This window comes from Leuciscus leuciscus (assembly GCF_965113295.1).
Source record: "Leuciscus leuciscus genome assembly, chromosome: 16".
Lineage (NCBI taxonomy): Eukaryota > Metazoa > Chordata > Actinopteri > Cypriniformes > Leuciscidae > Leuciscus > Leuciscus leuciscus.
This window is the reverse complement of record NC_138740.1, coordinates 35,947,894-35,961,163: the sequence shown is the minus strand read 5'-3', so window position 1 is coordinate 35,961,163 and position 13,270 is coordinate 35,947,894. Positions and strand designations below refer to the sequence as shown.

Here is a 13,270-nt window from a genome sequence, read left to right as displayed (position 1 = left end):
ACATTATAATCTCGTTCACGGTAGAGAAAGATGCATGTAGGCTACACAGGTAAAGTAACCGTGAAGACGCTGAATTTAACATAAAACAGCCGTCATAATAATCACAAATACACTTACATTGCTGTAAATGAGTTTTATGAATGAATGACTTGTTCTAACTGTTGCTGGTCTTCAACACGCGCTTTTGCACCATCTGATGGTGAGGTCGACTAACAGCAGATGGAGAGTATGCTCGGCAATCTACTGCTTTTCCTGCAGTTCCTGGACGTCAATGTTGAATTTACTGTCGAATTTGAACCACTGAATTTGTGGAAGCGAATTTGCAAAGCGAAATAAAATGGACCGAAAATTGCCTGTTGAATATTATTGGTTGTATTTTTAAACAGTTTGAATATTTTGGAAGTGAAATATGAAAGGTGAATATGGATTATTGAATTTTTAATAATGAAAAGGTGTTTGAAATGTTTTTAATTTAAATATTCATAGCTTAAATATTCAACCATGTTGAATTTCAGCCCATAAAAATGTAAGCACTAAAAATACAATGCATTAAAATGCAAGCATGGTTAATGCAATGCCTATTTTTTTTCAAGTAGTGCAATTCAACAGGCTTTTTATTTCAAAAACATTTGACATTATTCTACTTCCATATAAATGCATGTGTTTTTAAAGGTCTTTCTATCTAATGGACAAAATAAGCTCGCAAAATTTACACCTGATGACTGAAAAACATATGAAGAGCATCAGCTTTTGTTTCTGCTCTGAGAGCCGCAAGATCACGGTGTTAGAAATCAGGAATGCTGAGAGAACATTGTGCTTGCTTGGTACGTTTTTTATCTTCAAACCAAACTTGGGTCTCCAGCTGACAACATTTAAAGGGCACCTATTATGCCCCTATTTACAAGATGTAAAATAAGTCTCTGATGTCCCCAGAGTGTGTATGTGAAGTTTTAGCTCAAAATACCCAACAGATATTTTTTTACAGCATGTTTAAATTGTCATTTTTTGGGGCTCAGAAAAACGCACCGTTTTAGTGTGTATCCCTTTAAATGCAAATGAGCTGCTGCTGCCGCCCAAAGGGCGGAGCCTCACGAGCTCACGCTCAGAGCCAGGACAATCTCATCTGATAATATCAAAACAGAAACTCTCAGTAGCGGTGTTCATTTCGACTCGGAGTCGGACAGTAATGCCCACAGAGCCAGAGAATATATGCTGTATGGAGATAGAACAGGTATAGTTTAGTTTAATTACGGACGCTTATAACTAATTTGTCATCTGCTTTTATCCACTATTAATACAAGCCTGCTGTAGCAGACCTCGTCCGAATGATGACCAAAATATACTGATGAGTTCAATGAAGTTTATTGTACATCACACAAAAGATGAAGCGTTAGTTTTACTACAGAAAATCACTTCATTATCATCAACATACACAGCGAAGTACACAAAACACTCGTTACAACCGACCAACAGTAAACAAATATATACACACCTTCTCAGAGGGTGCTTAATAAACTGGTAAACTTTATATCCGTACAACGACTCGATGAGCTGTCATAAAGTGTGCGCTCCCACTTTCATTTCTGCCGTGGCCAGACGCTCCGGAGACTGTAAGCTTGATCACGAACAGTTGGTACAGATCCATCCTCTAGTAACAACGAGAGTAAATGAAGACTGCTATATTCATTCTTACATCCAACAACAAAACACCGCAATCGCTTAGGAAACATTTCTGTCTACAGTTGCTCTAGCGTCGAAACAATGGCGGACTGTGTCCAGCTCACTCAGGGCGGGTCTATGCTCAAACTGCAGTGTCAATCAACAGTCGTGGGCGGGGCCTGTGCAAAGTGACGTCACATTGCCCCGAATCTGAGAACGGCTTGTTCTGAGACAGTGCTTATGATTTATGGGGATTTAAAAAAAAAGCACTGTGTGGATTTTTATCATTATAGGCTGGTTGTGTACACACACTGCCAACACACATTTATGTTCAAACACCATGTAAAAGTGAATTTTGCATAATAGGTGCCCTTTAAATCCCGCCTGGCTCGCACGCTTCCCATAATGTTTGCTCAGTAGGCGGAGAGCAGGCGGCCTTTTGTGGCTGTTTAAACGTATTAGACCACATGAGCGTTTACACTACGGTCGAATGTGTTTTCAACTACCTCTGGAAGTGGTTGAAAGTGGACAAGCTCAAAATGTTTAAGACCCCATTTACACTTTTATTTAGCGTCGTCCACTAAACGCATCTTAATACCAGGTGTAAACGGGGCCTTTTTGACCATTAAGTTTCCTAATGCTTGGTGTGATTAGACTAGTTTTAAAATGCTTCCTTGTCTTGTTTATGTTAAGATAATGGTTTATTAGCTTCTCTATTTTGCTCAGCCCTAGTGCTCAAATTGTGACGGATGATCATGATTAATTCTGAACGAGGTCTCTTTTTCTTCTTTTTTTTTTTCACAGTTTTTAAATAAATAGTCTATGTGGACTGGGAGGTTTTGTATTGTGGTTCTCAAACTTTTTGACCTAAATGTCCAATACAATATTCAAAGGCTCCCTAAATAATATCAACATAATTAACTATAACATATTAAAGGGATGGTTCGGAGTAATTTCAACCTAGGGTCCTTTGCACCTTTGTCCTTTGGAAAAGCCCGTAAAAGTCCTGGCAGAAAGCGGTGCATTTTTTATAATTTTTCCGAAGTGTTGACAACTTAGTGTTAACTAATAATTGCTGCAAACTGGTACTACCAACAAAATATTAGTGCATTCCTGGAACTGGGCGTCGTTACACTACATCCTTGTGCATCACTTTCCGCCAGGACTTTTACGTGCTTTTCTCAACTCAGCGAAGTGACGTCGACGTCCGGGTTAGCGGTAGCATTAGCCATCAGGCAAGTGTTATTTAAATAAACTCCTGATGTACTTACAAACTTTCCAATGCCTCGTTTTATGAGAACAGAACCTATTTGTACGACTGTAGAAGTTTGGTACCATTCTGGGCATTATTAGTGGGGTAATTTACGAGATACAACCTTGGATCCATTAGCGCCTGCACTAAACCATCCGGCTGATATCTCTAAATAAGCTCTAACTTTAATAATGTTCGACTAAAGGAAAAAAAGGCTTCTGGGGGGTGTTTGGCTCGAGTTCATGGTGCAAAGGACCCTAGGTTGAAATTACTCCGAACCATCCCGAAACTGGGAGTGTTGGCATATGTAATTTAACTACAAATTATTTTGTGATTCCAGAAATTGGAATGTTCTTGAAAAAGAAATTAAGAAATAGGTTTTTTTGGTTAAGTCTTGGTTGTCTGTTTTTATAGTGTTTAATGTTAGATACCTATTAAGTTAGATCGTTGTAAAATATTATGAAAAATAATTAATTACAAATTTTGAGGCGTCCTGTTGGAAGTTCGCTGAGGCCCTCTGGTTGAGAAGCAGTGAGTTTGTCAATTTATCTAATTCAAATGTATAAAAAGAACAAGAAAAATTGTTCTCGTTTATATGACCACAGACACACTCCCAGGGCACTTGAAATTTCTTTAACAAAACAGAAGCAAACTCGCACCAGCGCTGTATTGTGAAACATGTCTGAAAAAACAACATATACACACAACTATACAATACTAGCTGACCGTAGAAGATGTTTCTGCTGTGTTTATTTAGAAAGTTAACGTGGTTTGATGAGTGATGATGACTGAGTAAATGGTTAAAGTTGTTTTCTAAATGCCTTTCCCATTATATTTAGTGTTTTTCCTGTTATAGTTAACTGCTAACGTACAGTAATTGATTGCACTTTCACCGGTTTCTGTCTGATGATGTGTGTTGTTGATGTCATGATGAGCTCATGAACAAACTCAGGGTTACAGGATTAGTTTCGAGTTGACAAAACCAAACCAATTCAGCAGGCTTTGTTGGTACCATGATGCTGATCATCAACTTTCTCTGTCAAATCAGGCTTTGATTTTGAGTTTAGGATTTTAGGTGTGACATCAGCAGTGAACAGCCAATCACATGCTGAGAAAGAGTGAAACTGCGATTCACTTCTTCTGCAGAATATTACGAGATTGAAAAAGTGAAAGTGGAAGTAAAAGTTGTAAAGTTGAAATTGAACATTTAAGCTCACATGTATCATTTTATAGCTTTATCTATTTATTCTAAAGCGTATTTATATTACCTTTATTTATTCATTTAAACTGTGTGTAATAATTGATAAACTAAAATTGTGCATGTGTGATAGATTAAAGGTGCATTGCGCAAGTCTCTGAGTTTTTGCAGAACTATGCCCCCTCTGGCGGCAAGCGAAACTGCAGCCAGAAGTGTGCACGCTCACGGACAAAAGTTTTCTTTTTTTTATCTTACGTGGAGTTTGCGTTGGTGTTTGAAATGAACTACAAGCCGGTCTCTTAGAATCCATCTTCTACGGAGAATGGCGGCGAATACACAAACCTGCCAGACAGCCAGGTGAGCGTGCCGTGAACGTGCATGACGTCACGCCCAGTCTAAAATTCCGGCCCGAATCCCTCTTATTTATTTTACTTTACAGGATTATAGAGACAATCTCAGTGATCAGAGAAGGGCTCATTCAGCCCATCAGGCAATTGTTTAAGCATGTATGGGTTAGAAAACGGGTATTTTTAACATGAAAAGTTGCTTAATGCACCTTTAAGGGTATATTAATTACATAAATAATATCTAAATCACACAGAATAATTATTCTAAATGAGCATTACTAAAAGCCAGACGATTTTGTCTTTAAAAATAATTTGCTATGTCGTGACCTTTAATTTGGAGTAGGAACAGGTGGTGTCACTTTATCGCATCAGACATGTCACTTTGCTCACAGCTGATTGGTCCAAGTTTGGTTTGCAACCTCTTACCTAGAACATAGCATTAGTTACTATGGCGATGAACACTGCTAAAAGCCAAACCACTTTCATGGTGCCTAAAACCCAGGTTTGGCGCAAACTAAACTGAAACATACCTGGCTAGCCCACCTAAACTGGCTTCATGGTACAGGCCCCAGGTGGATGTAGGTTAGGTCATCTATCGCTCTCTCTCAGTTTGAAGGTTATATGAGGGACGGACACCAGAGGGAGACAGAGAATCTCACATCACACACACTATTTCAGCATCTCTTTCTTTTGTGGAAATGTTCATGTTCATTATGATAGACTTGTCGTTGAAGTTGTTCTGCATTATTGTTTACTCATTGCATGAATAGAGTGCACTTTTATGTTTTCCTGTCGTAAGACACAAATCCCATGCAAATCAACAACGTGTAATGTTGTTGTCAATACAGTTTAACATATTTAACTAATTCAATATAGTATGAAAAGTAGGTCAGAAAATTGTGATTTGACATCGTGAACTTCTCAGCTGTATCCAGACATAATCTGTTAATCAGTTCATTGCAGTATTTACTTGCTCGTTGAAGTTTTAATGACTACTTTTAATGACCAACAATGTCAAATTAATCAATGTAAAACCTTTTTTTTTTTTTTTTGGGTCAATATTATTCATTATTTATTGAACAATGATTTCCTTTATCATTGCTTTCCCTTCATGATTTTACTGCAACACTTACAAGCATCTCTTGACCATGTTAGATTCATTGTAAAACCCTGGCTTGAGTGGCTCATTGATATTTCTCTCATATGACGTTTATCTCTCTCTCTCTCTCTCTCTGTGTTTGCAGTGCTGATGCTAAACTCCTGGAGGAGGCTGTCGTCCCGCTGGCTAAGACTCTAAGTATGTGTGTTTGTATGAGTGATTTACTGCCATTTCATTACAGCCCTCTGTGCAAAGAGACGCACACTGATTTCAAACCCACTGTCCTGTGAAATAAAGCTCTGTAATTTAGGTCTGTGTGCGCATGAAGCCACACCATTCAAATGATAACCGATCCCAAGTCAACTCTGCTTTTATGATGTGCTGTATGTAATTTATTGCGTTTATTGACTAGTTTGTTTACCATTAAATCACAAGGAATCCTTAATGCATTCTGTTGATTTGGTTTAGTAGCACTTATCATAAACAACCTTCAGATGGGAAATTATGTTTTGTGTTTTTGATCTTCTGTCTCGGCTCTTTATAGTTCAGAACAACCCCAGGTCTGGGAACTTCGGGGCGTTGGTGAGAGTCTTTCTCAGCAGAACCAAAGAACTGAAGATTTCCACAGAATGCCAAGAGTAAGTGAGATACGTCTTCACTAATGTGTGCATATAAGAGCTGTGTGTCGTTTTAAATATCCATAAACAGTGAATAATATGAAGACACACAGTATCCAAAATCCATTGCATGAAAACTGACTTGTGCTTAAATGATGGTTTCTCGAGCAAACATCACAAATAAGTGCGTACAAGTTTCTAAAAATATTATATTTTAAATAGTGGCTCTTTCATGTTTATTTATTATTCACTTTCCATGTTTATGCAGAAACCAGTCACATGTGTTTTTTATTGTAATTAATCAAACAAGTTTGGAATAATTATGATTTTTTTTTAAGAAATCATTCTAATATGATCATTTAAATAATATTATCAATAATTATTGGTGCTCAACTATTAATAGTGGTTCTTATCAATGTTTTTTCTGCTTAATATTTCGGTAGAAGTATTTTTTCCTTGAATAGAAACTTCAAAAGAACAGCATTCATTTGAAATGGAAATATTTTGTAACATTATAAATGGCTTTACTTTCAGTTTTGAGCAATTTAAGGCATGCCTGCTGAATAAAAGTATTTAAAAAAAAATCCTACTCACTCCAAATATTAAGCAGCAAAAATACTCTTATTGATATCTATATTAATAAAAAAAATTGCGTGTATGTCCTTCGTAAGCAAAGCACTTGTCTGATGTTTTGGTTGTATTTTTTACAAAAAGAACATGCATGAATGAGGAAATAATGTGTAAGATGTGTAACATTATATTGGATCCGTGCATAAGTCATAATATAATAAACCTGCTACTGTCGGCCATTAATGTCAATTAAACATCAAAAGAAAAGGGAATCACTCACTGCTCTTGACTAAATCACTTTTGTAGCTTTAATAATGATCAATTTATTTGTAATTAATAACTAAAGACTATGTAGTGATTCATTTAATATGTAAATATTAAATTTCTGTATTATTTCTGTATTATTTCTTACTTGAATGCTTGTTAAAAATATTTAAAATGAAGAAAAAAAATAATGCACTAATTTAATTTTGTCCCTTTCTTATATTGACTTGACTCGTATTTATTCTATATCTATGTTTGTTATTTGTATCTTTGTTCTTATTTTTAATAGCAAATATAACATGACAAAAATAACTACATGTTGTGATTATTAATATAATAATTATTATTCATAAAAGAATTGGAGGAAAAGATGAACCGAGAATTCTTTTATAATCAAATCGTGAGGCAAGAACAGATTCACACCTCTGGTATAGTATATAGTAACACCTTGTGTGTGAAAGCGGATGAGATTTTTGTTTTTGTGGTTCCCGGAGGCTCAGAACATCTGTGAGATTTTGAGAAATCAAATTTTTTTTTACGTCTTTTCCCACACAGTCGTGATATTCAGGGCACGTTAAGTAATCACTCAGGATGGTACCGTTAAGATGTTTGTGATATGATTTTCCCATGGGAATAACATCTGTGCAGGCCACAGCATCACACACACACACACACACACACACACCACCAGAGCTGATGTCTGTGCTCAAAGTGTTGCTGTAGCATGACTCCAGAGCGGGGAGTGACCCAGCGCTCCTACAGCGCGTGCATGTGAACCGTCACACTGTGATCCTCTGAGAGAATATTTATGATGTGTTCTGATCTGAACTATGCAGAGATCAAACCCTCAGTCACACATTTGATCCAGGGTCAGCTGATGTCTTAGCTGTGCATGTGAGCTGTTTCTCAGTGTATGAACTTGTAATGATATAGTAACTACTACAGACGCCTGACAGCCTGTGTGTGTGTTGGTTTAGTCAAGAAGGATCCAAAACCACTGACAGGGTCAGGCCACAGTTCACAGGCTGCTGTAGGTCAATAATTATCTATGACTCTCTCTCTCTCTTTCTCTCTCTCTAGTCAGTTATTCATCTGGCAGGCCCATAATGCTTTGTTTCTGGTGCGCTGTTTGCTGAAGGTCTTCATCAGGGAGATGAGTGAAGAAGAGCTGCACTTACAGTTCTCCTACCAGGAGAGGGCGCCAGGAACCTATGGTATCTCTCTCTCACACTCTCTCACACACACACACACACACACACACACACACACACACACACACACACACACACACACACACACCCACCCACACACACACAGCTTGGCTTCATTCTATTTTTTGTTTTTATTTTAGTTTTTGACGTGTTTAATTATATTTGACCCTCACACATATAGTACCTACACATATTTACCTGGTTACCTAAATGAGAACACACTTTACAACAAGGTCTCATTTGTTTTGTAGTTAATGCATTAGCTAACATGAGCTAACAATAAGCATTCGATATTTTTACAGCATTTATGTTAGTTAATGAATAATGAATGAAAATAACATGAACTAAATTAATAAATGCTAGTTTGATAGCACTTATTATTTTTCATTGTTTGTTCATGTTAACTAATGAAATGTTAACAACTGAGACTTTGTTGTAAAGTATTAACATTGTTTTTATGTAAAGCTAACAGCTAACCTTAAACCTAAACGAACCTTATTTATTATTATTTATATATCAATTTATATTTGTAAATGTTCCAAGATGAAAGAGGCAGTGTCCATAAAGTATAGCTAAATATATTGATCTTTTTTTTTAGCTTAAGCTAGTTCTAATTACTCCAGACTAGCACTAACCTAACATAACCTAACCCACCCTATCCCTAACCCAGACTAACCCTAACCCAGACTCTCCTTAACCCAGACTATCCTTAACCCTAACTAGAACTGGTTTCCTCATCAGGCCACAAGGTTGGTCCCCACAGTCTTTTTTTTTTTTTTTAGGTTGTATTATTTTGTGTGAATATCTGATGTCCATTAAGAAAGACACATCAGTGTTATTTTAGTATTATGTTTATACTATTATAGTTTTTTATTAATATTTTGAGTTACCTTTTATTTTTATATTTTCATTTTTCATGTTAACTTATTTCATTTTCAATTAAAATGTCCTTATTAAATTTTTAGTCATTTTATTATGTGCTTTTGTTGTTTTATTAGTTTTTATATTAATATAACGATTTAGTTCAGTTAACATTTTTATATATATTTCTAGTAAGTACTTAAACTCATTTCAGTTAGTTTCCAAGACAACATTCCTCATTTAGTTTAAGTTTACGTTTTTAATTTAATATTAATATTTTATTTCTCTATTTAAATGAACAAAAATGTTTTTAATAGTTTCAGTTTTTGTAAATAACCCTGACGCACATTTCCCATCTTTGATTTCACAAAAGAAGATAAAGTTAGTGTTTTGAAGGTCTGTTTCAGCATCAGACCAAGACACTCGAAGCAGTGAAGCTCATGTGTGGCATGCAAGTTTGAGACTCACTCGGGTCATTTCCTGATCCTGTTCTTTTCCTACACACTTCCTGTCCTCTCTCCATCGTGCTTATCAATAATAATGTCCGAAAGGCAAAATAAAAGTGCTTTTTAGAGCATTTATGGTATCTGGTCTGTCCAGCCTGACAGCTTCTCAGTTGTTTGATGTGTCGCAACCCACATCTGAGTATAAATGTCATCTCTGACCAATCAGAATGAGCAACATACAGAACCAGTGACCTAAAGAAACTTTTCACAGACTATATTTACATTGATGATGTGTCAGCGTTCCCGTCTCTGACCTGACCTGTGATATGTGTGTGTGTGTGTGTGTGTTAACAGACTCCATCTGTGAGGATCTTCTGGAGGAGCTGGTCTGTAATTTGGTGCATCTCATCGTTGAAGTGCCGCTTCTGTGAGTACCCGAAGAAGAACTGTGTGTGTTTGTTTTTGTTCTGGATTTCTCCGTCTTGCAAATACTAAGTGATAAAGTATGTCTCAGTGTGAGAGGGAGGTGTGTGCGTGTGTTATTGTCGTGATGTATGACGGGTCTCTCACATACAGTGTGTGAAGGTCATCTCTGACTCAAACAATGAGGTGTCGCAGTCCTTATTTATACACACAAAATCAAATATTTTCATACATTTTTTTCATGAAGTTCAAGAATTTAAAAAGTAGGACTGTCAATGCTGTCAAACATATTAGCACAATTAATCATACCACCTGACCTTTATGTATATAGCGCTTTATACAATACAGATTGTTTCAAAGCAGCTTCACAGTAATAAACAGGAAAATAATAGAATCAGTGATGCAGACTTCATCAAATGAGACAAATTCAGCTGTAAGCAGAGCTACAGAAGACAATAGTGTCATTATTCAGCTCGAGTCAGTTCATTTGTTGATTCAGTTTAGTTGTTAGTGTTGCAAAATTCGTCGTTTATGAAACAAAGTCATTTAGCAAGGGTAGCATGTACAAAGTTACTACTTTTAACTCGACACATCTTCTTAAAAACGGGACATTTTGCTCCTTTGTTTTTACACGCTTCCCTTTACGTGTTTTTCCATGATCCCTGAGCGCCCGTGTGTCTCATCAGACCTCTGTGTAACCCGCTGTCATTTACACACCTGAGTGGAGGACACCTTCATGCATGAAATCATGACGCCCTTCACACACATCTGTAAATCTCTGTAGAGAGATAACCACACCAGCACTGCATTATTCAGCTTGCCTCCTGCATGTTTCCAGTGTTTGTATGTATTCAAAGGACAGATAGATTTACCCACTCTGAATGTTCTAGAGTGTCCTTGTGTTCCACCCAGTCTATAATGAGAACCATATTACACTGATCATCATGATGATGATGATGTGTTTGTGTGTATCTTACTCAGGGTTTGTATGGGTGCTTGAAATCCTTGAAAATGCTTGAATTTTGATGTAGTGTTTTCAAGGTATGAAAAGTGCTTACATTTTCGATAAAATGCTTAAAAATGCATGAAATTCTAACTGTGTTTCTTTCACAACAAATACCCATCTGACTCAATAGTTTGTTTATTAAATGGAGAAATAAAATGTAGCCCTTCAGATTCAGAGTGATTTGCGATGGCCCATTTTTATTGGCCGCGTGATACATTTTGAAAAATAAAACTTGTGATTTGCTTAAATATCTGATCCTTCTGCTATTACGAAACACAATTTTGGCTGTTTATAGCATTATCTCTTGTAATGTGATAAAAAACACTAAATAATATAATTTTGACGTTGTATTGGTATGTAATTTACGGTGGTGTAAGGTGCTGGAAAAAGCTTTAAAATGGACCTTGAAAGTGCTTGAATTTGACCTTGGAAAAGGTGTACGAACCCTTCTTACTGTTCAGTGCTTAAAATGCCCCTATTTACGTAATTAAACCACATTTGTGATCTTATTAAAGGAGACCTAATATGCCCTTTTTATTTATTAAAAAAAATTATTATTATTTTATTTTTTTTGTTTGTTTTTTTGTTTATTCATCATCATTTGAATTTTGGGATGAAACGTAACCTGGATATGTTTTCATGAGATTCATGCAAATATGATTTATTGAACATTTGTGTCTGTTACAATAGACTGACAGCTGTTTCTGATGTCAAAGGGCAGTAATAACTAAATTAAATAATAAAAAAACTGCATGCAATACGATCTTAAATGAATCAAGAGACTTAGTTTGTAAATCACAAGGCATTGAGAAGGAACCGAGAACTTGAGGAACGTCACTTAAACACAGTTGAAGCGGGTTTAAAATAAAGCCTGTTATTTTGTGCTGTCTCACGTGTGTAAGTGGATTGCGTAGTTGTTGTATTGTAACAGAGTTCAGTGTGCTGTTGTTGTCCCGTGTCTGTTTTTGTTGCCGTTTGTCTCGTTTCCTTGCTACGTGCTCTCCAGGAGAAGTCAGGCGCGGGTCACATTCAGATCCCCGACTCGCTGGTTCCTACGTGTTTTTGAGCGATTCTGTAGCCGGACTGCCGGAGACAGGATTCTTATCACGCTGTTCTGAAGGATATTGTGAATTGTAGCTCAAATTACCGCACAGATCAAAACAAGAAATGAAATAGCTGCAGAGACACACAAACATCAGAGCGTTTATAGTGTGTAAGGTGATGGAGAAAAGTCATTTACGTCATTCCAAGCCCGTGTGACATTTCTTTTTTCTGTGAAACACAAAGATAATGTTCATTATTCACACAATGAAAGCATATAGTGAAAAAGAGCTGTACATAAATGCAGCATAAACATGACTTCAGAAGACGAGAAGGGACGCTGTCCGTCTGACCTTTTACCATAGATGGAGCAGATTTGTAATGATATAATTCTGTTTATGGTGCTAAATGTGACTAATCATGTTATTGTTTTTTATTAGTTTTGTAAGATTGTTAATGAGAGTTCATTCGGAGATATGTTTGTCATCGGTAATCGACAATATTCAAACTTTACCAAGCATGTAAGAGGCAAGGCTGTTAATAATATGGCTGTTAATAATAAGTAATTTAATAAAAACAAGTACCAAAATATTTATTATCAGCCCACGTCCACAGAGCATACACATCCCTCATCATCACCCTTACGCTTTTTTGTATTAAAGTCATCTCAGTTTAGTACATTTGACCTTGTTTAAAGGGATACTTCACCGTTTTTTCATATTAAACTGTTATTCCCTCAACTCGTCTTAGTTAAGGGAATAACATAGTTTAATATGAAAAAACGGTGAAGTATCCCTTTAATTCTAGTCTTTTGTTCAAAGAGTTTTCAACATTTCAACTAGTCAACTCCACCTCAAAATAATCTGAAATCCTTTACTTCGTTCCTTTTTTTTGTAGTGTACTTTTTTCTTTTCTTTTTTTTATTGCAAATTTTATTTGTGAGTTTTGTAATTATTGTATTTAAGAGTTTTGTAATTATTGTATTTAAGAGTTTTGTAATTATTGTATTTTAATAACCAAAGAAATTCAAAGCACTAAAATAATGTTGTAAAATGTTTTATTCGGTGTGATTTTAATGTGTCGTTAAAGCCCTGTATGTGGGGTTTGGTTTGTCCTCATTGCAAAAACAGAATCCTATAGGAAACTCTTCATGTTATTATGAATGTAATAATAGTGTGTGTGTGTGTGTGTGTGTGAGAGAGAGAAAGTGAAAGGGAATCATGCCAAGTGACTTCACAGCACTGGGAAGTGGAAGTGAAGTGAGAAATGTGGAGGA

General features: G+C 36.2%; 1 protein-coding gene across 1 annotated transcript in view; it reads left to right on the top strand.

The window, feature by feature from the left end:
* Positions 1-13,270, top strand: part of dym (dymeclin) — an 83,937-nt gene that overhangs the window by 3,844 nt on the left and 66,823 nt on the right. The window contains exons 3-6 of the mRNA XM_082141628.1: positions 5,701-5,753; positions 6,100-6,193; positions 8,087-8,220; positions 9,879-9,951. Of these exons, the coding sequence (XP_081997754.1) occupies positions 5,701-5,753; positions 6,100-6,193; positions 8,087-8,220; positions 9,879-9,951 (354 nt within the window). The remainder of the gene's footprint in view (positions 1-5,700; positions 5,754-6,099; positions 6,194-8,086; positions 8,221-9,878; positions 9,952-13,270) is intronic.